Source organism: Choristoneura fumiferana, chromosome 25 (assembly GCF_025370935.1).
Source record: "Choristoneura fumiferana chromosome 25, NRCan_CFum_1, whole genome shotgun sequence".
Classification (NCBI taxonomy): domain Eukaryota; kingdom Metazoa; phylum Arthropoda; class Insecta; order Lepidoptera; family Tortricidae; genus Choristoneura; species Choristoneura fumiferana.
Window position 1 is genome coordinate 10,167,534 of NC_133496.1, and position 26,709 is coordinate 10,194,242.

Consider the following 26,709-nt stretch of genomic DNA (forward strand, 5'->3'; position numbering starts at 1 on the left):
AGGGGGGAATTTTATCCATTTCATCTAAATACATATTTTTTTATTGTAATCGAAAACTTATACACCTATTTGCATACTTCTAAGTCCAGAAATGAGAAAATAACATATAAACTTCACCCCCCTATTTCACCCCCTTAGGGGATGAATTTCTAAAAATCCTCTCTTAGTGCTCATTTACATCATAAAAAGAACCCCTGTACCAAATTTCAAGTTTCTAGGCCCAGCGGTTTGGGCTGTGCGTTGATCTATAAGTCAGTCAGTCAGTCAGTCAGTTTCTTCTTTTATATATATAGAAGATAGAAAATAGATATATTACAACACAGGTAGGTACAAGGAAAAAAAGGTAGTGATTATTAGAAGGGCAATGGAACTTACTAAGGCCGGTTCTCCTTTTTGGTGTCTTATCTTCTTCTTCTTCGACTTTGCTGTTCGATTTCTTCGGGATCTGCTCCGAAGACACATCTGAAATTGAAAAACAAAACTAAAGACCTGTATAGAACATTGCACAGTCAAGGTTCTAAATATACTTGCATAGGTTGCCAGTGCAAACACACCTGTATATCACTAACCATATAGTTGTTGTTTACATAATATCTAACACGATTTTGTATAGATAGTTGGATATCATCTAACTCGGTATTCATATTAATTTATTCGTAATATTTATATTACATGTTTTTTGCACATTACCAACACAATTACAAAAGTAAATTTCTTATTAGCAAAACAAGAACTCCAAAACAAAAAAAAAACTTATATCGCACCAGGAAAAGCTCCTGGCGCTATGACGCTACTAAATATTCATTTCATTAATTCTTAGAACGTGCGGAAAGTTGCAGGTTGCGGGGCATATGGAAATACTGACAAATTGCTCACGTTGCCCGCAGCGAGCGTTAAACCTTAGGGGAAACGCAGTAGGCTAAGTTTATATACAACAAAGAAGCTCCGTATTCTCGGAGTTTCTCTGAAGGATAGAATCCGCAACGAGGCTATCCGTCACAAGAACTATAAGGTCATCAACATAGCTAGTTAGGAAGTGTAAGTGGCAGGGTTGGCCATTACTACCAAAGAACCGACAAACGGTAATAGTAAACGAGTTCCAGAGGGAAACCGCGTCTCGGAAAACTTAGTGTAGGATTGATCTGCGAAAACCTGCTTAGAAGCTGGACACGTCGAGCCGAGGATAGAGCGCGACGGCTTTAAATTCCTCCCATAATTTTCAGGTTCTACTAATTTAAAAGAAGGGAACAGGGACAGGAGTTAGCGTTTTAAATCAAAATTTTGTCTCAAAGCCACGCCCTATGCGGTCATTACACATTGAACATCGTTCAAAAACCGAAGTAAAAAAAAAAACGGAAAAACATCAGTTGAAATAACCTAACCTCGTGCCGAAATATTCCGGAAAATTTTACGACAAACTTTTCTCAAGCAATTGTCAAATATTACCGGAATAAGTTTCTGATATAGATAATTTTATTATGCTACGAGATATTATTTTTCTATAATCGTTAACGCCAGTTAAAGCGTCCCTAGGTGATTGAAATTAATTAGTTTATATGTACGCTGTAGAAGGTATTGTACCTAACACGTTAACTACTGCAATGCACGTATACCGTGTGTGGCCTGTAACACGAGCAAATAATTAAAACGTAGATCGTACTCGTCAAACACAACAAGATTAGTTCAGCGACTTTTAAAAGTAATTCGTTTTTTTTTTTCATTTTATTGCACTTTAAATATACCTATTGACCACCGGATGGCTAAGTAGTTAGAGAACCTGACTACGAAGCTTGAGGTCCTGGGTTCGAATCCCGGCCGGGGCAGATATTTGTGTGAATAACACGAATGTTTGTTCTCGGTCTTCGATGTTTAATATGTATTTAAGTATGTATTTATCTATATAAGTATGTTTATCCGCTTGCCTAGTATCCATAGTCTAGGTCAATTGTGTCAAGTGTTCCATGATATTTATTTATTGATATTTATTTGTAGCGAGACAGGCGACATCAGTTGGGTTCTAGTATGGCGGACATTGAATTTACGATTATGTTTGTTAGAGAAAAAACAAAAGTTAAGTTTTGATTTTAATTAAGTGAGACCATGATGATCCAATTACCGGTGATCTATAGAGCCTCTGTTTTTAATATTATCCCCGGTTCTGGGCCACATATTATTGTAAGTACCTGTATTACAGCGACATCCTCATATTGGGCGTTATTATATTATTGTGCAATATATCTCGTATAATGCACTGACGAAATGTTGCTATTATTACAGACGAGATTTGTTACATTTCATATTGATTTCCTTGGTGAGTGGAAGATTTAGGCACTATACAAATTTTGCAGAAATATACTTATTATGTCTAGTCAATTTGTTTTTGACGTTCGGATTTATTATTGTGGCGCCTTCTATAAGGCATTGATACAAATACTAGACTGTGAAAAGTAGTTTCATTAAAATTAGGGGTTTCTGCCAAGTGGAATATTGTTTAATGGAATTAGTAGGTATGTATCGTGAGGTTCGTTTGAAGTTGCAGTCTTAATTGAGATTGGCTCATCTTCTTTAGTATAAAAAAAAAAATAAGTACAAGATTTTTCTCCTGACTGTACATTTGTGGACTGTATTTGTGTTGTCATTCAACACACATGTATACTTAATTTCAAGATAATCAAGATTTAAAACAAAAAATAAAATAAACGAGATAAAGTTAATGAAAAGCTTGTAAAAAAAATTACTGGTTCAATTAATTCCAGTCCTATTTTCACTTTGAGTTTTGTGGCTTCACTGTATGATCACATTTCAAATCAAATGATACTTTTTTAACAAAGCTTTGAGAAAAGGAGTCAAAACAATTGTACACAGAAGGTGGGAGATAAACCAGTCCCGTCCTAAAATATGTGCATTGAAACGCAAATAAATATTTCAAAATTACATTCAAAACCAGAGCCCAACGTGATATGGTTTCACAAACGCTCGCATTTATGTATTTATGTTGATTGACAAATCACTGCAAACCACATTTGGGTCGTTGGACACGATTTAAACCGAGGCCTATTTTAATTTGTGACAGTTAGGCTGCAGCTTTAGATAATGAATAAAACGCACTTTTGTTGGTAAAACGCTGTGTATTCCAGGAAGAAAAAACCGGCCAAGAGTGTGTCGGACACGCCCAGGATAGGGTTCCGTAGCCATTACGATAAAATCAAGTAGGTGATATTTTTCTAAGGATTTCGTATTGTGTACGGAATCTTCCAAGTTAAGGTATGTTTTATACCTTAGGCTGCTATTTACGCTTAAACTTCCTACTAATAATTATCAAGCAATCTTAGCCGTTATAATTTTCTCTTAAATTAGATTTACTTACTAACATCCTCACTTTAAAAATTTTTCACCCAACAGTTTAAATTTTAGAGGGGGGGGGACGTTCGATTTTAATAAGAATTTGCACTTTAATGTTGAATATTTCACAAACACATCATTGAATCGAAAAATCGTCATGTGTCAACCCCCAATTAGTTTAAAAGCCCTATCCAACGATACCCCACACTAGAAGGTTAGTCGAGTAATAAAATAGCCCCCTGTTTACGTGTCCTAAAAAAATATTTTTCTTATCACTGTCGGCGTGACTGACATGTATATGCATGCCAAATTACAGGTTTCTAGTACTAACGGTCTCTGAGCTTAGCCGCGGACGGACAGACATACATGGCGAAAGTATAAGGGTTCCTAGTTGACTACGGAACCCTGAAATAGGTTTTTTGGAGTCTTTTTGTATTTTTTATTTCAACTCCTTTGTTACTTTTACGGGTATCCCGTGAAACCATATCGAAAATACAAACCATGTCGGTGGAAGAAAGTTTTAAACTTGTCCCATATAATTGAGATAGCTTACCTTTACTAGCCCGATTTTCATTTGCCCGAATTTCACTTGCCATACCGACGTTTGCCATAAAATATATAGAACCGTGCTGTTTTCAGGATTTTTTCAAATATCATCATATAGAATGCAGTAGGTTAGGTTAGGTTAGTTTAATATCAACTCAACTATTTCAGAAATTAAATTACTTTATGGCAAATGAAAATTATAGAAAACGATAGGTACATTCGGTCATATGAAATTCGGGCAAACGATAGAGAACCAATTGAGATACCTACTACGCGAACTTATTATAGAATAACTTCTAAAAAATAACTCCATTTTCATATCTAGTCCTTTTTAAAGGACGTCTTTTAAATGCCTCTCCGTTCCGTCATCAACGTTTGAAAAAGTGCCTATATCAATATATTTAAAGATTCTTGATTGTACAAAGGGAAAAATGCTGAACCAACTCATTACGATTTCAGAACTCGACTAACAAAAAGTAAATAATGGTGATAGATTCTCAAGTGTACGTCAGGAATATTATTAAGTATTTAGACAAAGTGAATTTTTTGCCCTAGAATTTGCGCTTCTTCTATTTCATTTGAATACGATAAATACACTTAAGGAAAATATGAAAAAGTAATAATTTATTAATCTCGGATTATTCGTAACTTGAAATAATCCGCAATTCGTTGAATTTAAAAAAGTTTATTGAATGCAAAATTTTTAATTTTAACCTGTTGACTAAACTCAATCAAAACTTTTTTAGTTGGTTGGTTTGCAATGAAAAGTTTTCCTTTATATTTTAATGTTCGTATTTTTATGCACACGTTCCGTTTATAAAAATCTTGCTGTGTTTTGAAAATTGTGTACAAAAGTATTAAGTGAATAGTTTTTCTTTTTAGATAATGATTCAAAAACTATTTTTATTTAGCAGAATTGATAGTACCTATCTGGAACTTCAAGAAAAACAATATCATCATCATCGCAGCCCTTATACGTCCGACTACTGGGCACAGGCCTCCTCTCAACATGGTAACGTAGTTCCCACACGGGTTACACCATGGAATTCCTTCGTAGATTTGTGCAGGTTTCCTCAGTATGTTTTCTTCACCGTAAAGCTTGAGAAACTAAGAGAGCTCGGGTTTGCACCCACAATGCTTGAGAGGCCATAGATCACAACACTAGGCCACCACGGCTGTAAAAAAGAAGCTCAGCTTACAAAGTATTCTTTCGATTCACAGGTTGTCTAATTCAAGAACAAATCGGTATAAAGCAGGTACGAATGTAAGGAACATTTGTTTCTGCCACTGAAACATTACCTACAACTGACAAGATTAAAGCCTTCGTCTGTCAGGAAAACTTCGCCAGATCTAGATCTAGAATTTAGGTAAGGCCCTTACCTACATTATTCATGCCTAGATTGTCAAGTAAACAAATAGGTATGTAAATGACGGCAGAATTATTGTTGCTCGTATTTTTACCCGACTGCGAAGAAGGAGGTTTATGTGTTAGACGCGTATGTATGTATCTATTCCTATGTCCTCTCGTAACTAGTCAACGGCTTTTGATAAATGATACGTTATTGGATTGGTCTTGATACTCTTGATGACACGAGTGACACTGGGTACATGCAATTCTTGAAAAATCAAAATGGCGGACTTTTGGCGCCAAATTGTGAGTTTAAAAAAAAAACTAAAATCTGTCGAGTAGGGATCCAATGAAAACTATTAATTAGCCTATTCTAAATATATGGATTATAATAGTTTTAATCTACTATTTTCACAGAAATAAAAAAAGTGTGAAATAAAACAATACATTTAAAAAATCAAAATACCCTTATAAATAAATAAAAAATATAAATAATTCTAACAAGAAGAAAACAAGTCTAGTGGGCTAGAACTCTGTTAAGTAGCTAATTTAAAGTGCTAGAGTCTGTGGCGTTTTGTGATGCCTTACCTCTATAATAAACTAGAGTTTAGCCGCGGCTTCGCACGCGTAAACTATTCGATCTGGTAGTTACAATTGAAATTCCGGGATTTTACAAAATTCCCGTGGGCAATCCCAAAATTTATATCGTAATCTTCATTGAGGTGTTGTGTTAAGAACAACTATCCCGTGGGAATATTGGAATAAAAGTAGCCTGTTATTTCAGACATCCAGCTATCTTCATACCAAATTTCATGACTCTAAGCCCAGCGTAATCTGGCGCGCGGCAATGAATGGGTAAAGAGCTTTACAGACTGCAATGCAGGATAATGAACAGATTTCTTTTTCCCTGAATGGCAACACAGGCATAGATAATAGATCGCTCGTTTTTGGCTCGAAATTCGAACTTGTGATTTTATTTTGCTTAATATACAAAATGTACACACCCAATATCACATTTTCTCAAGTTTTTCACGATTCCCAAGGTCAAAAAATCGTTTTTCTTTAAAATTCCAGAGAAATAATGCGTTGTTTGGGAGAAACGTGTCAAATTGGTGTTGTAGAGCGCCATCCTGCTCTGTCTCGTTTTTTTTCCCGTTCTGGCGGTTCACTTTTATATTATATTATAGATACATAAAATATGTTGGGCAGGTCCCATGTTGCCAACAAATAACGCACCTTAGGACTCACAAGTGTTATAATATTTACGTAACAAATTGGTAGCAATTTAACATGCTGACAAATGGGCGGAAAAAAACCCTATTTCGCATGAAAAGCTACAATCATTATTCGGGTGTGTGGGGTCAGTTCTGTCAAACTTGTCCCTCTAATAAGGGTTTCTCTGACAGGTTGGTATCGTGTTTGACAATTTTGATATTTAATAGGGTAAATCGTCAACTGGCCACCTTACACAAAAAAATAAATCTAGTCACATATACAGAGTTAATTTTTGGTTTAAGGTGTCAATAACTGGCCACCCTTCAATTACTGGCCACTTCAAGAGTCCCCAGTACACTCGCGTCCCCATAAAAACGTAGTTTCGTTCTAATTTACAAGCAGCACTACTAGATCAAAACGCAACTTTGCAACTATAATGGGAGCAGCCATTACGATGCTTATAATTAGGTTTGGTTAAAATAAAATGTAACGGAAAAAAAACAGTAACGAATCTGGATTTCTCATACAAAACTTAAAATTAATGTGATTTTATTTTGTTACATTGAATAGTAGCTGCTGTCATTATAGTCGCAAAGTTTTATTTTGTTTCTGTGTGTTGTTTGTAAATTAGAACGAAACTACTTTTGTATGAAAATGTGATCAGCAGCGAGCGACTCTTAAGCGTGCCACTAACTGTGTGTGACTACGCAGATGCGATAATATTTTATTTGCGTAGGTATAAAACCTTAATTATCTGAAACTATCACACACTTATGCAGATACGATAATATATTGACCGTTTACTTTTTCAATCTCGTATCTACCCGAATTGTATATAACAAATTAACACTGTATTGTACTCGTAACATAAATTTAATATGGCCAGTAAACTACTTATGTAGATATAAATACATATTAAACACCCAAGACCCGAGAGCAAACATTCTTATTATTCATACAAATACCTGCCCCCGCCGGGAATCGAACCCGATCTCAGGCGTAGGACGTCCACTGGTTGGGCATAGGCCTCCTCCATAGACCTCCAGTTGCTTCGGTTGGAAGCGGTCTACATTCACCGTGAACCCGCGGCTTTAAACAGAGGCCGTATTGCCTAACGTTTTTGACGCTGGCGATCGTAATCAAATGATAGTTTTTTTATGGGAATTCTGTCCATCTCATTGAAAAAAGAACAGAGAAAGAAACTCTATTTATAAAGCTACTGTTACACAAGCTCGTAACTAGCATGCTAATAAGCATGCTTATGAGCATGCCAGTAGTGAGCATGCTCATCGACTGTTAACATTTGTTAGTTTAAAGTATGCTCCTAAATAAGCATGCTCAAAACAAACACTCCGATACATATGCCTTTTGATAGCATGCTCCTGCCAGTTCAAAGTCAGTGTTGCCACGACAATTACCGTGTTTCTACGGCTTTTACGCTAAAAAATCTCGAAATCCACGTCCTACGGCTGCTACCCCGTGGCCGTTACAGCTTTTCGCAAATTCAACCGTAAGAAATTAATTAATTTATAACAAATTCACTTTTAGTAACTTTTTTTTTGCTTGCAACTCTCGTGGTACTGCCAATACTACTGTAGCATGCTCATTAAGCAAACGCGTTCACACTTTCTTATTACCTTTCCCCCTTCCACCCCCGCATCAACTAGCAGGCCCTGCTATTAGAGAGCATGCCACTAAAAAGCATGCTCGATAGTAGCATGTCCTGTACACACATGCTACTAGGTAGCATTTGCTCGATAGTAGCATGCTCTCGTGCTACTAACGAGCATGTGTAACAGTAGCTTGACCACAATGACACATACAACACGTTAGGAAACTAGTTGCCGCTATAAAAAGGTCCCGGCTCTGCATTTCGCTGATTGAAAACCAGCACTGGTCTTCTGCCGGGCCACAGAAAAGTAAGATTACAGAAAGTCACAGTAAACAGGCACAAAAATGTATCATATCACGTTATTAGGGCCACAGTTGGGGACGTCCTACGCTGCGCTTGCCGATCCGTGGGTCGTCTTCTATTTAAAACCATTCGATAACAACTTCTTATAAAATACACTTCTCTTACGTTACGAGGAAGATATATGGCAGCATCATGTAATGTCATCAGTATCGCAAAAGCCTATTTATGAAATTGAAGTCCATCAACCCTTTATGTACGGGTGAAAGTGGTCGTTATACGTGTAATGTCTCGTGTCTTACGATGCAGTAAACTTTTGACTATGGCTAAAGAACGTACTTTGCCTTGTCATTAAGTTTATAAAAAAAATCGTCCAAGTGCAAATCGGGCTCGCGCATCGAGGGTTTTATACAAATTTGCAGCTGTCCTTAGCGGAATGTAAATTTCAGATGGTTACTGACGTAGACAGATAAAAAAATATTTTCACGACTCTGGCCATAGATAATCTAAATCCAGTACCAAAAACTGCCTATATAATGTACCTACATTTAACAGCTGACTCATTTATGGCTCGCAAAACAAGACAACAATGTAACAAATTACATAAAAAGGTCGTATCAATATATGTATTTAATAATACGATACGACTATTCAGAGTGTAATTTCTGAATTTCATTCTCGGCGTGCTGAAACAACAATTAGACCAATCAGAAGTTCTCGTCTGCTGCATGTGAAATTAAATTGACCACTGAGAAATGCGTCATTCATGAACAAAATAATAAACGCACCAAATGATTTAATTTTTTTTAAGTATGAAAAAACGCCACGGTAGGACATGACGAGGATGACGTTTTGATTTTTTAAATATGTGGTTGCGTACTGCCCAATAAGAAAGGACTCGTTTAAAAAAATAATTATATCACAAAAGAAAATGGGGGGAGGGTAATATTTGAGTATTAGTATAAATTTCAGCTTAATAAATTTACGTTTACCTGGGGAAAAGTGTCCTGACAGGTGGTCAGTCAGACAGACGGATAGCAAAGCGATCCTATAAGTAGTATTTTTTTTCCGTTTGAGGTACGGAACCCTAAAACACATTTAAGGAACACACATAAACGGACAGACGGCAAAAAACCACTTTGTTTTATAACAAGTAAAAAAAGACAGGTCCAGATTATCCTTCTATTTAGTCATTGGTTACTATGAGTAAAAAAAACCGGCCAAGAGCGTGTCGTAAGATAGGATTCCGTAGCCATTACGAAAAAAAAAGTAATATTATGTGCGTTATAGCACAATTAAAACACTTACTACAGTCTTAAAATCTATTACCAGAAAAAGAGCGTATCTTCACGGCACTTACGTCCTTTTGTTGAGAAGCGCAATTTTTCGGCTATGACTCAAAAATGATATATCCGATCATGTTGAAACCAATTTTCGTTGAAAGTATTTATTAAGCGTTCCATATTTTTTGCATATTTTTTGGACAATCGGTTTACAATATAGAGGGGACAGGGACACAATTTTTGCTACTTTGGGAGTGATTATTTCCGGAAATCTTCACTTAATCAAAAAAGTTTTAGAGAAACCTTACTATCTTTTCAAAAGACCTGTCGAACTATGTGCCACACGTTGATGCGAGTTATTTTATTTTTTTCAATTTCTGTTACGTGTTTGTATGGAGTGCCCCCCCTCTAAATATTTATTTTTGTAATTTAACTACAAAACTAAATAGCGGCTTTGACAAGACATCTGTACTCCAAATTTCATTGATATACATCTTGTAGTTTTCGAGTAAAATGCCTGTGACATACGGACGGACGGACAGACAGACAGACAGACGGACTTGACGAAACTATAAGGGTGCCGTTTTTGCCGAAACATAGTATTTTTTGTCGAAGTAGAAACGCTTCATGTTCAATATACGCCCGCTGAACGGAAACAATTTTACAGCTATATTTCCACATCGTCGTCAATAACTCACAGCGACTGTTGAACATAATAATAACCACTACTAAATCAAATAGCGTTTAAAATAACAAACCTTTTTTGTTTTGATAGCGCGTAAATTATAAGAAATTCCTTTTCCATTTTCTCCCGGTAGCTTTCTGTTCTATTAACTTCAAATCGCGTGTCTTAACCCACTAAGAGAACGCTTTAATAATTCATAACGGAGTAACTACTAATTACGGTAACTAGATAAATACGGCAGGATGTACTGAAGTATTTCGGTCGTCTTTTTAATCCACACGCAACACGAATAACGATGCGAGAAATTTTCGGTTCAGTTGAATAAAATTTATCGATTCAGGAGTTACTTTAATGAGGTAAGTATCCATGAACTACTATCTATTTTAATTTAATTTTTAAACTCACTTTTCGCCTGTCTCTGACTGAATGCTCCTCTCACCCACTCAGAGGTTGACTGCTAGAGATCCCTTAAAGGGATAAATTCACCTTTGTACATATATCTTAATGTTTGTCTATTGTGTTTGTTTACTTATTTTGTACAATAAAGTGTTTACATACATACATACTACTGTATTTTTGTCCCTAAATAAATTAAAGTAAACGTAAGGATGGAATAGAATGGTTAGTAATGGAAAAGCAAGATATTGAATGTTTGAAATTTAATTCATAAATGAAGTGTACATTTTGAGTAAAATTTAAGGGCTATTCGGATGCTTTATGATGAGGTTTGAGTTTTTATTATCAAAATTATCAGCAACTAACTGCTGTCACATGAATTCGGGCAGAAGCATGCAGTTGACGGAGATGAAAGTCAGAAAGTGAAAGTCAAGCTAGATTATAATGTTGATCTAGGATTTTATAAACTTCTATTGGTAAAATATTTTTTAATCAATGACATCTAAGGTACCGTCAGGCACTAGACTGGCGGCTTAGACCAAAACGCGCGGCGCATCTTCTTCTTCTTCTCTTTTAAAATATTGCTTTTCTGTCCTAATTAATAGGACAATTTCGCCAGTGTCAAAGTAAACTCTCTTTGAGAGGGACGTTGTACGGTGGTTGTAGTTTTTGCAACTTGATAGTAAAATTCCAGAAACCACGTGGAGACAACTTGCGCATTAAAAAATGTCAGACACGAGAGCAATATAGAATTTTGTGATCACTGTTCACTGTTAAGGTTAATCGCCGCATAAAACACTATCAAAATTATACTTCAACTAGCCAAAGAAACAGAAATAGCAAAATTAGATATCGTCTACATCCGCCATGTTGGAATGCTACAAATCGAATCCCGCGCGGCGCATCAATCATCAATATTACTTTGACACAACCCCTGTCAAGGACGTCAACAAAACTATTAGTGAAACGTTCACAAAACCGCGCTGTGAACTAATTTTGTGCGCCGTTTTGATGTAAGGAACATGCAGTCTAAAATAAGTTCAATAGTATCAGACATTACGCCTTTTATTCACAACGGTACTTATTCGGATCATCACGTCAGCCGAAAGACGTCTACATCTGGACATAGGCCTCCCCCAAGGCTCTCCACTCATACCGGTCTTGTGCTTTCCGCATCCACCGCGATCCCGCGATCTTAACCAGGTCGTCGCTCCATCTTGTTGGAGGTCTACCGACAGCAGTGCAGCTAAAAGTTGCTGCACATAATGTGTGGCAACACAGTCACAAAGTAACTAAGTTTTAGTGCTAGTTTTAGGGCCTGTTTCACGACTTATTGACTATCTTTAAGTGACGGATATCAGTGATGCCGCCTGTTTGTTTTGTCCGAATAAACAAAGACGGCATTAGGTACTTTTTATCTGGCACTTGAAGTTAGTTGACAGGTGGTGAAACAGGCCCTTAGTCTTGTTACTGTAAGGTGGTGGTATGTTTGGAGCCCAAACAAATCTCTCTTTCTTTCTTTCTTTCTTTCATAACATAAATTTTAAAAGAAAAGAGGCATCGAAATACAACTTTTTTTTGCAAACAAAATCACAACACTGGAAAACTTAATGTCATGACGTTTGCTTCAGCCTTAAACATCTCTACCTACTTTGCATCCTCTTGGAATTATTTGGGATTCCTTACAAAGTTTTCCTTCTATGGTGGATGTATAATGCAAAAAAGGGTCCCAAGAACCCCATAAAATATGAAGGCAATCCCTTATTTGTATAATTTTTTTAACACATCCTCGAAATACGAGGTGTCAAAGGAAAATAGTAACACATTACTTTAATACTAGAATGAAATGGTGTATCGTATTTGCTTCGAGGTTTTTACACGTGCCGCAAAATGTGATTGGTTTGGGGAAATTGCTATTACAGTGTTATTACAGGAGTTATTTTCGAAGGCATTTCGTATTTTCGTTATGTTTATGTCATATAATACTTCACTATATATTTTTAAAATATCTATAAGACGATGTCTTCTTTTAGGTAAAGGAAAATATATTTAATAATTAAAGGCGGCCCACCCCGTCTTTAATCTGATATAATTTAAAAAAAGGACTTTAATCGAAGGCACTTCACATTTTTCAGCTTTATTTCCCAAAAACTACACCCGTGTGAAGCCGGGGCGCGTTGCTAGTATCGTATGCATAAACCGCCGCCACCGCTTTTAAAGATCCAAGCAGATCTTTTAAACCTAGCAAAGAAGAAGTCGGAGTGACTTTTTTATACTACCTATGTGAAGATACTGAAGTTGATGATAATCAATCATGATTATTAAGTATTTATTTAGATACTTGCAAATTGTTATTGTTTAAATTATTCTGCAAGTGACTGGAAATGATTTTGTATTCATTTTAATTGCTCTCTTTTAGACATTTTCATCTTTTCTCATTAAAATAAAATACAAAATTCTTATAATGTATTTTATAATAAACAGATTTTTTTTTATCAATTCAATACTTTCATTAGTTACAAATAAGCATTATTAGATTTTTTCTTTATTTATTCATTAATATAAAATACAGATTTTTTGTTATGAATTCAGGATTTATTCAATGGCTATAGTAATTCTAAATTAGCATTATTTTATAGTAGCCATTGCCTGCGACTTTGTCTGCGAAGACTCATTTTTCCGAAAAAAAAAGTTTTATTTTTATTTTATTTTTCATCTTTAATATCATGTGCATGCAAAATTTCATGGCAATCAGTTCAATAATTAAAGCATGAAACCGAAACAAAAAAACAAAGTCACTTTTGCTTTATAATATTTGTACGAATTAAATTTAATCTATGACCTTAAACAACTTATTGCTCAACCGCGACCTGCGCAAAGTAACGAACGCCTGCGCCAGATTCAATAAATGTTTTGACAAAATATAGCTTTGTTTGATCTTGAAACCACACTAACTCGCAAATAGTTGACAACAATACGAGAATAACAACGAACAATAGACGCCAAACATCAAATGCGTCTCAAGAAAACAAGAAATGGTGGAGAAATTTCTTAGATTTTTGCGCAAGGGTTTCTCATACAATGTTATTTTGTCAAACACACAAAGAGTACGCGTTGATATGAACGCTGGTTTAGGCAAGCCGCAGACTATGTATCAGTGGACCAATTCAGGTAAGTCACTATGCTAAAGTTGAAGTGGCAATGGGCGGGCCACATCGCCAAGAGCAATCACATGAACAGTTAACCGTTGGTTTCTGAGAGGCGATCGCGAACCGGATGACGAAACGTTGGCAGGCCTCCCACTAGGTGGACTGACGACATCGTGAAAATTGCGGGCAACCGGTGGATGCAAATGCGAGTTATCGTTCATTGTGGCGTTCCAAGCCCGAAACATGTCGAGCTAAACTCGGTTTAAGACGTGAGTTATCCGTTACAATATCATTTAATATAGAACCTTAGGTACTATAAACTTAAACTTATTTTAAGTTAGAAAAGTGTTTGAATTTACTACTAGATATTCAGTCAACAATAATGGCTCGGAAGGTTCGGACTTAGCACATATTATTATTAAATTTATTTCAAGGAACGGCTACAAAATGTAAATTAAAAAAAAACGTGGAAACTATTGCACAGACTATCATTCTATACTCGTATAACATGGAGTTTGAGGATATTAATAAAACTGAAATTCGTTAGTAGGTACCCAAATAGGACGGAAATGATAATCAATTAATAATTTAAACGCGCAGTGTACACGTATATTAAGGGCGTCAAGGAACTGCATAATACGAGTATGGTATCGATTAAATCGCACTATGTCTACGCCTTAATTGTGCTTAAAAATACACGTTCTAAGGATTTTGTGTAAATTGAAAATACCAGCTAACACGTAACGCTTGCTTTTCATGCTGTGCAAGCAATTTACGTATTACTTCTGGAATGCGTTAATGGAAAGGAAAATATAATTATAACTATGCGGTGCGACAGAGCGTGTGAGATATAAATGTTTTTATCTCAGTGTATTATATTGTATATATATAAATATATTGACTATACAAGGTGGAAAGTTGAGATGGGGCAGCAAGGGCAGCTACTATCCCTTGCTGCTAAGCGAAAATGCTCTTAGGAGACCTTTACTAACTTTTTGAGTGATGACAATCGACATTCACAGATTCTTGATAAAATGTACAGTCGGCGAAAAAATCGGCAGATTTGACTTTTTTTTAATGACAATCGGTCTCATTTCTATCAAGGATTAAAACACTCTTTGAGAACAACTAAGGTTAGAGTACTAGAACACCCACAAATCAAAGAAAACTTTTTCTATACAGTTCGTAGGGTACTAATGTGCAAAGTGAAACTAAAGCATGTTGCTTTTTTATGAATATGAATCCACCGACGACCGGACCGGACCAAATGACCGGATGGCCAAGTGGTTAGAGAACCTGACTATGAAGCTTGAGGTCCCGGGTTCGATTCCCGGCCGGGGCAGATATTTGTGTGAATAATACGAATGTCTGTTCTCGGGTCTTGGATGTTTAATATGTATTTAGGTATGTATGTATCTATATAAGTATGTCTATCCGTTGCGTAGTATCCATAGTACAAGCTTTGCTTAGTTTGGGACTAGGTCAATTGGTGTCAAAGTGTCCCATGATATTTATTTATTTTTATTTATGCTTAAAGAAAATTAAACAGTATGTAGACAACTAAAAACTGAACATTTTAACTAAAGTTAGTGTCTTAACCCAGTATTGCTGCCCCATCTCAATTTTCAACCCTATATTTTGCAATGAATCCTTTAAAATTAGATCATTATCTTCTGTGTAAAATGTGTCAGAATCAAAACAAAAAACACACGAGATGGTCTCTACTTCGGACTACTGCCTGATCTCAGTCGTGGATGTTTGATTCTGACGTATCAATAATAACTGATAGAATTATTTTTGGCTTGCTCATTCTTGTAAAATGCGTTCGTAAATAACCAAGAGTCAAATTATGCGTGATTAAATAGGTGGGCGAAACAACTTTTTAAGCACTCTCCAATTGTAAACTTTATCGTTTTTATATTCAGCCTAATTTAAGCGCAGTTTATTATTTTATGGGATTCCAGAAGGTACACCTACAACTTCATCATATTATTATATCAATGTAGTAAGGACTTGGTTGTGTAGTGGTTTGTTTGACCTTTGGCTTTTCACGCAAGATCGCAGATCGTGCGTTCGAGCCCGGACTACTCAAAGGTATGTTGAGTTATTCGGACTTTATGTGCAAAATTGCATTTAAAATTTGATTTGTCATGAACTTTGCAGTAAATAGGTAATAAGAATAACAATGTGAGCAAACCTGCGAATAAAATTATGGCGTGTGCGTGTATGGAGAATTGAATATTTTCCCAATTCGCACTGGACCTGTGTGCTGCAGTAGGAGTTTGACCAAAACTTGACGGTGAAATCAAACGGGCACGAATCACCAAACACAGGTAAAATACACTGTTCAATCTGCGAGGGCGTATTTCCCTCTTCAGTGTGGAATTTTATAACACCACGTTATTCAATTTTCTTCAGTTTCAAATTTTCCTGCGACATGATGCGAACAATCAAGTGACAAAGGAGAACGAGACACCATAAACAAGTGAATGTCCTATATTTCGAAAAAAGAACCAGTGAGTACGAAATCATAGTGGCCAGTATTTTTTTCGCGGTACAGATGGGTGAGGTAGATTACTTTTCAGCCGCCCCTCGTATGTTGGCCGAAGCCCATGATGATTATGTATTAAGAATACATCCTTTAGCTTCCTTTATACCTCTCGTAGTTTCATGAATCCAGCCATTTAATGTACTCTAGACTTTAAAGACGTTTGTAACCAAGCGTGACATTTGAATCGCTGCACGTTATGAATATTTATGTTTGTTCGTATTTACTCCAAATTCCAATAAATGCTTAGTTGAGATGGAATTTCAAATGCTTAAACTAATCTTTAGCTCGACGATTACGGTGATAGCTGATTTCTATTCCAACGCCAAATTTATTTGATGTATAAATTAACATTTGGAAATCAATGTCATAAATGTTATAAATATGTTTTAATTATGCATGATTATGTAAGATTTGCGTGAAATCGAACTTGTTTTAATTCTTAGATATTCTTATTCTAACAGTGCTTTATAATATTGCCCTTTTGTTATGATACTTGTGATTATTAGAGCATTTGCAAACCGCGTTTTTCTTTCCATAGAGTAGCAATAAACTCGCGAGCGTATCGCATTTGTATCGGCATAAACAGCGTGAACAGCGCGTTTAAAAAACTCGGTGTGTAAACGCCTTTAACTATTTCAAAATGAACATTCAAATAAAAATACATTCTCAGTTTAAATACAGCTGGAAGGACCAAAATGCCACTCACCTTTAGCAGTTCTGCTTTGGAACACTTCCAAATCTAAAACACCGCTGCGGTCTTCTGGCTTGCTGAGCCGGAACGACCAATCGTTCCAATCGAAGCTGAACGCATGGCTTTCTAGAAACTTTGACAGCCACCCCTGGCTCGTCCTCGCTTGCCGCGTCCTCTCCACGGGCTCGATAGTCAGCACATCAAAAATTCGAACTGGCCTCTGCTGCCTCATACTCCTTACAAACTCCTTAGCCATAAAGTCAATACAGGTCGCATTGTCACTGCAATTGAGTTCCACCACCGCGGCCCGCGCTTGCCCAAGCACCATACAAGCGATCAACAAAACTATGGCAGTCATTTTGAACACTGAATGTCACAACACCAGCACACTAATCACCATTCCAAATGTGGGTCACCAGTCCTTGATCCGCTCCACCTGCATCGGTGGTCTATTCGTCAATGGATCCTAGTGTGCACTGCTGATGATTTTTATGCACGGTCACGGTAGGTGATTCTGTGAGTCCGTGTGTGTATTTTTTGCCTTCAAGTGTGTTGGTATTCTAGTTGATTTACATTAAACCACTTTTCTTTCCACCGTGCGCGTTTGCGATCAATTATTTTCCGTGCTGCGCGTAAGTAAGGTGCAATCTTGTGGATCGTGGCAATAATACCTATTATGAAAAAAATATTTCTGAACATTTGTTAATACTCGTAGGTATCGCTAAATGATAGGTTACTTTCGAATGTACTGTTGGCAAATATGACGATTGGACGCTCGTTGCGGATGAATTAACTGGCAATAGTGTAATGTTATCATTACGATCTGTGTCTTACTATAATAATCATCCCAGCTTATAGGTATAAGTCCCGGTTCTGAGCACAAGCCTCCTCTCAGGATAAAAGGGCTTCAAAGGGTTCAAGATTGGGAACTTTACATAGACCATCGATTTGCTTCGCAGGTTTGTACAAGTCTTTTTTGTAAAGCTCGTGGTAAATTTCAAATGTAATTCTAAAAAAAATGAAGAAGCCGACGAGTCCCAAGGGAGATTGACATTCTACGTTGTTACTGTAATATTACTGAAGTTTATTCTTTACAAAAATAATAAGTTAAAATATGTAAATAAATTATGTATTTGAAATGAAATGATATTTTTATTCCACACGTAAGTCGATAGGTACACAGTCAATAACAATTAAATATAACAAATAAAAAAAAAACAATTTAATCTTTTGTTTGTTTCCCGATCTTACACAAGCAAATGCGTGTTCTTGCGTAAGCAGAACGGAAGGAAAAATTGTCTATTTTCTTTTGAGAGAAATCCGTCTTTGTTACAGTGATATGTTACTTAACAAGATATTGCACGTTTTTTAATCCTCGACGCAAAAGAGGGGTAAGAGTTTGTTTGTCTGCGGCACCGTAGCTTTTAAACAGGTGAACCGATTTGAATGCGGTTTTTTTATTTGAAAGCAGGTTTTCTAGCGATAGTTTTTGGACATGTTTTATCAAAATCGGTTTAGCCGTTTTTTGAGATACTGAACTTTGAAGTGACAATGTCGGGGGTTTTACAACCTTTTGTTGGTTAGGTCGGTTGGTTAGGTGTTAGTCTCAACTTAGGTAACATTGTTTTTTTTTCTTCTTAGATTGTTTTTGTAAATAATTAACTAACTTAATCAAAATACTCTTATAAAACTGTCTTCTAAGTCACTTCACTCCCTGTGGGGTGGCCGTGGTCGTCGAATGAGCTAACAGGCCCGATACTATACGAAGTGCAAAATTGGAACTTCGTATCATGCCGTCCCGCCGACGCTAATATTATTTAATACGAGAGTGAGAGGGACGGTACGATACAAACTTCGATTTTATAATTTCGTACTAGCCCCCCAGTAGTGAATCTTCATGAAGACTTTTTTGGAAAAATAGTGTGGTGGTTTCTTATGGTGCCCCCTCACTGACTGTTATAAATGTTAAATAACATTATAAAACACGATAACATTGTTTAACACTTTACAACTTTTGTGTTAACTTGGTAGATAGATGTTTTAAACGCTCCCACATAAGTATAAAAATATTATATAACACCATTATAATTATAATACCATGTTATCATTATCATTATCATTATCATGTTATATATGCTCGCTTCGATTGCACGCCCTGTACTTGCCCTCTCGCTTCCACCCGGCCTCACGCGCATGCTGAGTTGTGAATGAACTTTTGTGTTTACGTTCGATCGACACAAATAATAATCTCTTTAAAAAAAAAAAAACCCTCAATCTGATTCTATAACTTGGTGCTGGACTAACTGCTTTATATTGTTTGGCGCTGAATACTTAATAATTTCATACTAATACCTACCTTTTAACAAAAATAATAACAATATTAATAAAATTATAATTATCGCATACTTACTAACTTTCAAGTTTCTGGGCTCTAACACGCCTAACATCCTCATAGTGGCTGTGTAATGAACAATTAAGTGCTAAGTTAATAATAATCCGCGTAAAAATGAGCAAAAATTCTAAGGTTAAGGGGAAGTCTAACGACGAGACCCAGATCCCAGACGTCCTCTCCGAAATTCGTCAACTCAGGTTAGACATAAGTGATATGAAAGAGAAAAACACCGAAATTAGCCTACTGAGACAAGAAGTCCAAGAACTTAGAGACCAAATATCAATTTTGTCAGACTCCCTGGCCGACAAGCACCTGCAATTTGTTACAAAACTGGAACAGGCAGACTTACAAATTGCCACACTTAAATATTCAGTAACCCAACTACAACAACAACTCAGCGCCCAGGAACAGCATTCAATGAGGAACGAGTTGGAAATTATTGGTGTTATTGGTGTTCCTGAAAGTGACACTGAAAACCTCACTAATATAGTACTCACGGCGTCACAGATTATCGGAGTCCAACTGCAAGAGACTGACCTGGACGATGTCACCCGCGCTGGGCCCAAGCGGCCAAAACACCTTCCCCTTAACCGGGCCAATGAACACAAGCCACGCCCCATCATTGTTAAGCTGTTGCGACGACAAAAACGGGACGAAATAATCAAGGCTGCGAAATCCAGGCGTAACCTTACTTCAGAAAATCTCGTGTCCGGTGCCGTACAGAAGCTGTATGTGAATGAGCGGCTATCAAAAGAAAACCGGATGTTGTTTCGTGAGGCCAGACTTCGCGCCACCGCACACAACTTTCGATTCTGCTGGATCCGCAACGGCGCCATCTACGTCCGCGAAAACGAAAATAAGCCAGGCATACGCATCTCATCTGCGGACGACCTGGACCAGAAAGTGGGACCCTCCGCTCCTCCTTCAACTTAGTGCTTTAGTTTACGGATTATGGATTCTTTCTCAGCTGTATACAGTTGGAAATGTTATTAATCTACCTGATCTCAATTTTAGACTCTTAAGTAGTTTTATCTTCTCATTTTTTCACACACAGACTCTACACGCCTACAAACATAAAACACTCACATCACATTCTCAAAAACAAATATCACACATCCACAATCACAAAACACACACATCCTTCAATAATGTTCCCAAAAGGCTTCCTATTCACAGACATAATTCTCATCCTGCGTATTTAATGTCTCAAGCGTTACTTCTACTCTACTCTCAAGTCAAGTTGCATAATATAAAATTCCTAAATGGATTATCTCGACGAAGCTGACAGAATACTACAAATCAGATGTCACACGCTTGAGACACTGGAAAAATGTAAAAAAGCTGTCTGTGATCCTAACTTATACAAGTTCAAAATTCTTACTTTTAATATAAGGAGTATCCACAAAAACTTTGATGATTTTGAAATAGCACTTAATCGATTAAAAACTACATTTGACGCGATCATACTAACTGAGTGTTGGTTAAGTGAAGGAATGCACCCACCACTAATTGCCGGCTACAACTGTTATCGGACAAACAAATATATCAACAAAAGTGGTGGAGTCGTAGCCTACATTTGGAACAAATGGAGTGTCTCAGTTACGGAACCCCCTATCGAAGACTGTAATTGCCTAGAAATTAATTTAGGAAATGATATAACAATATTGGGAATTTACCGATCCCCTTCTTTTAACGCAGTCAATAATTTTCTAGTAACTCTGGATAGTACACTTAGTAAATTCAATACTGGAAAAATGTTAATTGTGGCTGGTGATATCAATCTAGATACACTTAGTAGTAGCGAGATCTGTTCTGAATATATTTGTCTCATGACAGCACACAAATTACTACCTGCCATCACTCAACCGACCAGGGTAACGCTTGTTTAGACCACATTTTTGTACGGAACGGTACCTCTGGAATAGGATTAGTAACTCGCACAGATATAACTGACCATGACATATGTATTCTAGGATTACCATACACACATTTTAAAGAAGATACACATAAGCGAACCAAAACTATTGTAAACCACAGTGAAATAATGCTAAAAATAAAATTGACAGATTGGTCTCCAGTGCTAAAAAATGAAAATGTAAACGAGGCAGCAAATAACTTTATTAACATCATAAATAACACTATAACTAGATGTACTTCAGAAATTATAGTAGCCCGTTCCAAATTTAATATTAAACCGTGGATCACACAAGGTATTTTAAGATGTCAGAGAAATCGTGATTCACTTCATCTTCAAGCTAAAAAAAACCCTCCGATCTAGTCATGCAGGTAACTTACAAGCGTTACCGAAACTTTCTTAATAATTTGACACAAAGATTAAAACGCAATTATGAAGCCAAACAATTATCCGATAGCCTGAATAACCCAAAGAAACTATGGGAGAACATAAAAAAGTTTGTAACATCTCGAAACTGCACAATCACTCTTCTGAATTAATAAGCAAAAAGGATCCCATTGACGCACTTAATAAATGCAACCAATATTTCTCTTGTGTTGGTAAAAAATTAGCAGATGAGATACTTACTAAACTAAATAAATCTGAAGCGGAACTCGCAGCTGAATATACATCTGATTCTGGCCCTGTCCATTCTTTTTTCTTAGGTCCCACTGATGTGGCTGAAGTTACAGGATACATTAAGCAACTCAAAGTTGGTAGTGCGCCAGGCCTAGATGGGTGTTCGCCACTACTAATTAAATTAATTGAACCTTCAATTGTCGAACCCTTAACACACATTTTCAATCTAAGTCTTGCTTGCGGCATATTTCCAAACGATTGGAAACTTGGTGTTATATCCCCTATCCACAAAGACGGTGATAAAACATTGCCATGCAATTACAGGCCTATCACACTGCTAAGTGTTTTCTCAAAACTACTAGAAAAAATCGTAAGTAATCGTTTAATAAAATTCCTTGAACATCATTCCCTCATCTCTGAGTCGCAATTCGGATTTAGGCAGAAGAAATCAACCGAAGATGCTGTTTCGCTTTTAACATCAGTAATTGTAGACTCCTTAGATAGTAATAAAAATTGCATCGGAATATTTTTAGACCTCGCTAAAGCCTTCGATACTGTGTCGATTCCTTTACTAATGCAAAAGCTAGAAAAAATGGGTATAAGAGGTATTTCTTACAACTGGTTCCATAGTTACCTAACTAATCGTCGCCATTGTGTCAGGGTAGGATCTTTTGTAAGCGAACATCTGCCAGTGCAATACGGAGTGCCACAAGGCAGTATATTAGGCCCCACCTTATTCTTAATCTACATCAATGATATTCTAAAAGTACCTTTAGACGGAGCTGATTTAATTTGTTATGCAGATGATACTGTTGCTCTTTTCCATGGCGACTCCTGGGCTGATGCATACAAAATAGCAGAGACAGGAATGGCTAAAATATCATCCTGGCTAAATAAAAATCTATTAACATTAAATAATAAAAAAACAAAATACATAACTTTCCAGAAAACACGCGCAACAAGACCCAGCACAGCTCATAAAATTAGCATTCATAACTGTTCGTCTATAAATTCAGATCAACCCTTGCAGACCCCATGTAAATGTTCTCCAATAGATCAAACTGACACTATTAAATACTTAGGCATCCAATTTGATAGACACCTCTCATTTAAAGAACAAGTCTCTTGCCTTTCGAAAAAGATTAGGAAAGCTATATTTTTAATGAAGTCACTACGAAATTCAGCACCAAAAGACATCTTAATATTGATTTACAAGGCATTCTGTCAATCGGCATTACTGTATTGTCTTTCAGCTTGGGGTGGTATAGTAAAATCCAATATAAAAAGTTTAGAGATCGCTCAACGTGCTGTATTAAAAGTTATGCTCAGAAAGCCTTATAGGTTTCCCACTGATGACCTGTATAAGGAATGTAAGGTGTTAAGGGTCAGACAATTATACATTACAAAAGTAGCCGTGACTACTCATCGGAAAGTAATTGTAAGACATGACTTTCCTACCCTCTCCTCTCGCCGCGTATATAGCATACCTCTGCCATCAATCAAATCTAGTTTCGCCAGACATCTGCCTCCCTACTCCCATGTAAACATTTACAACAAAATTTGCAAAAAAATCAAGAACCCCAAAGACTTATCTGCTGCCAAGCTAAAAAGTGCTATAGAAGAACATCTAGCTAAACTGAATTACCAAGATACGGAAGATCTCCTTAAAGCCTGCAATTGAACGCCTGTAAAAAAAAAACACACACAAACACACACACACACACACACACACACACACACACACACACACACACACATACATACACACATCACACACACACACCCACACACAAACACACACACACACACGCACACATATGTACACACTCACAATCATACACACACTTCAAGTAAGTTCACTTTTATTACTTTTAGGGATTTTGTATTTTTAAAACTTCATTTGGCACTCGCGATACAGACCCAGAGTCTAGTGCGAAGGCCGTCGAAAAGTCAGATGATTTTATTTGTATTTTATTCAAATGTGTATTTCTGTAATTTTTTGTGCACTATGTAACTTTATTGCTAAAATAAATTATTCTTATTCTTATTCTTATATAACATTTGGGAATAGAAAGCAAGCAACAGAGGCTAGAGGCAAAAGAGTGGGCAACAGGCCCACTCTCTCATTCTTGACAAAACATTACTCTCCGGCCCAAGCCCTCTAATTCTGAGAGGAGGCCTGTGTCGAGCAGTGGGACGCTATGGGCTAGGATGATGATGATGATATGCCTGAAGCAAATCTCTTATGACGTCTCCTCGCTATACAAGGCCATCCCACCCTATACATACGTCCCAATTATAGGCACAGGCCTTCTCTCAGAATAAGAAGACTTGGGCCTAGTGCTGATTGGGAACTTTACATACACCAGTAAATTGCTTCGCGGGTTTATGCACCGTAAAGCTCGTGTTAAATTTTAATTCGTGGTAATTTCGCAGATAAATTTTGAAAAACTAAGGCCACTGTTACACATGCTCGTTAGTAGCAAGAGAGCATGCTACTATCGAGCAAATGCTACCTAGTAGCATGTGTGAACAGGACATGCTACTATTGAGCATGCGTATTAGTGGCATGCTCGAGACGGGGGCAGAAGGGGGAAGGGTAATAAGCAAGTGTGAGCGCGTTTGCTTCAGTCCATGAGCATGCTCATTAGTGGCATGCTCATAAGCATGCTAGTAACGAGCATGTAACAGTGCCTTTAGAGATGCGAGTGACAACTTGAACCCACTGATCGTCTGCTTGAGAGGCCATAGCGTACCTCTTACCACTACGCCACCACGGTTTCTTTCATATTTTATACCTACCTAGCAAGATTGTAAAAGTGAGCCTAAAATCTTCGAAATATAAAACGGCGAACTTTATAAAAACATCTTTTCCAGCCAACCTTAGGCCAAGTTCTATAAAATTTCAAAAGCGTTCTCGGAATTTGTTTTCAACTGATACCTACAAACTTCGGCTTGAGAGTTTACAAGCTTTTGAAAAGTATTTAATTTTCTATTGCATTGTGTTACGATGTTATTATTGTAGCAGCAATAAGACGACATTAGAAAATACAAACAAGTGAGGGATTATTTGTACGCATTTGGCATAAAAATTGATTACTAAAAATACCCATCGTTATATGTTAATAAGACGACATTAGAAAATACAAACAAGTGAGGGATTATTTGTACGAATTTGGCATAAAAATTGATTACTAAAAATACCCATCGTTATATGTTAAAGCAATGCAGGTTTATTGACAGAAATATAGATGGCGTTAGTATCGAAAGGTCCACATAACGTTATAATCTTGCTTGCGATTGGCTAAAGCACATTTTTATTATTATCATTGAGCTTTGGCTGTCAGGGACATCAGCTTAAAAAATACTAATTTAGTTAGCTAACCAATCATAAACGACAAATTTCAAAGTTGTCAGACGGACCTCACGATAAATAAGAGACTACTAGCCTGTCTCGGAACCACTTATTGTGTAGTGTCTGTTCGATAAATTGTAGTGTCTACAAGGTGTCTCTGACAATGGGACTTTATTTCTGCAACTTTTTAAAAATATGACCACTGTTAATTTCATTTTTGTCATATGAATTAAATGTATGCGATACAACACTAAATTGACGGAACATTGATAAATGTTTATCTTAGAGATGTCAAATAAATATCAAATAATATTTCAAGGCCCCCGTACCAAGAGACAGCGATAACACCGCCATGTGCGATACACTGATTTAACAATTAAACTTTGAGGATCAATAAATGACAGATTGATTGATTGATGACAGAGTGTTGTGGCGCGCCATGGAAGATGCCTATGTCGAGCAGTGGACTGCTCTAGGCTGATGATGATGATGATGATCAATAAATGATCTAAATTTAAGTTTTTGAAAATGTTACAAAACAAAAGTAGCTTAGTTTTGTGAGAAGAATCGAACCTTGAATTTAAAGCCATAGTCAGAGACATCCTGTACAGCGGTAAACAGTGTATATTTTTGTCTGTCCTTCTTATGTACCGTGTCCGTATTGAACCTACGATCCTCTGTTTGAGAGCCCGTGAGTCAAACTACCTTACTTATTATTATTATTTAAGTAAATAAATAAATATTACGGGACAATTCACACCAATTGACCTAGCCCCAAAGTAAGCTTAGCAAAGCTTTGTATTATGGGTAATAAGCAAGGGATAAATATAATTATATAGATATTGATACATACTTAAATACATATTAAACACCCAAGACCCGAGAAGAAACATTCTTGTTTTTCATACAAATATCTGCCCGGACACGGGAAACGAACCCGGGACCTCAAGCTTCGTAGTCAGGTTCTCTAACCACTAAGTCATCCGGTCGTCTAAAATATTTACGTTTATAAAATAATATTTACGTTTACTTTAAAATTCATGCTTTAATAGGAACAACTTAAACACGCAGAGTGGAAGAACATGTCGGCATAACGAATTGTTTCCTAGATCAAAGAATAACTATGTAGACATGAAACTACCGTGATACTCACTCATTTTAAATGATAACAAAACGGATAACTTACACCTGAAATCGAGTTTAGCTCGACATATTTCGGGCTATCAGTTTTGTTATCATTTAATGTAGACAAGCTTTAGTGCATATATTTCTCGCGCATATATTTCTATTTAGTCGTGGTTTTCTTTGCTT

At 36.7% G+C, this 26,709-nt stretch overlaps 2 protein-coding genes across 2 annotated transcripts in view; one reads left to right on the forward strand and one right to left on the reverse strand.

The window, feature by feature from the left end:
* The window catches only part of LOC141442051 (uncharacterized), a 33,917-nt gene extending 16,358 nt beyond the window's left edge, over nt 1–17,559 (reverse strand). The window contains exons 1-2 of the mRNA XM_074106956.1: nt 17,134–17,559; nt 376–462 (exon numbers count right to left, since the gene is read on the reverse strand). Of these exons, the coding sequence (XP_073963057.1) occupies nt 376–462; nt 17,134–17,476 (430 nt within the window). The 5' untranslated portion in view covers nt 17,477–17,559. The remainder of the gene's footprint in view (nt 1–375; nt 463–17,133) is intronic.
* A 2,065-nt stretch (nt 17,560–19,624) lies between these two features.
* On the forward strand, nt 19,625–20,443 carry LOC141442052 (uncharacterized). The gene has a single exon (XM_074106958.1). It carries the CDS (start codon nt 19,625–19,627, stop codon nt 20,441–20,443), a length of 819 nt encoding a protein of 272 aa, XP_073963059.1.
* The last annotated feature ends 6,266 nt before the right edge of the window (nt 20,444–26,709 follow it).

Bases quoted from the DNA above. Each gene is read 5' to 3' on its own strand.
- LOC141442052 (XM_074106958.1), top strand. From the start codon at position 19,625: ATGAGCAAAAATTCTAAGGTTAAGGGGAAGTCTAACGACGAGACCCAG.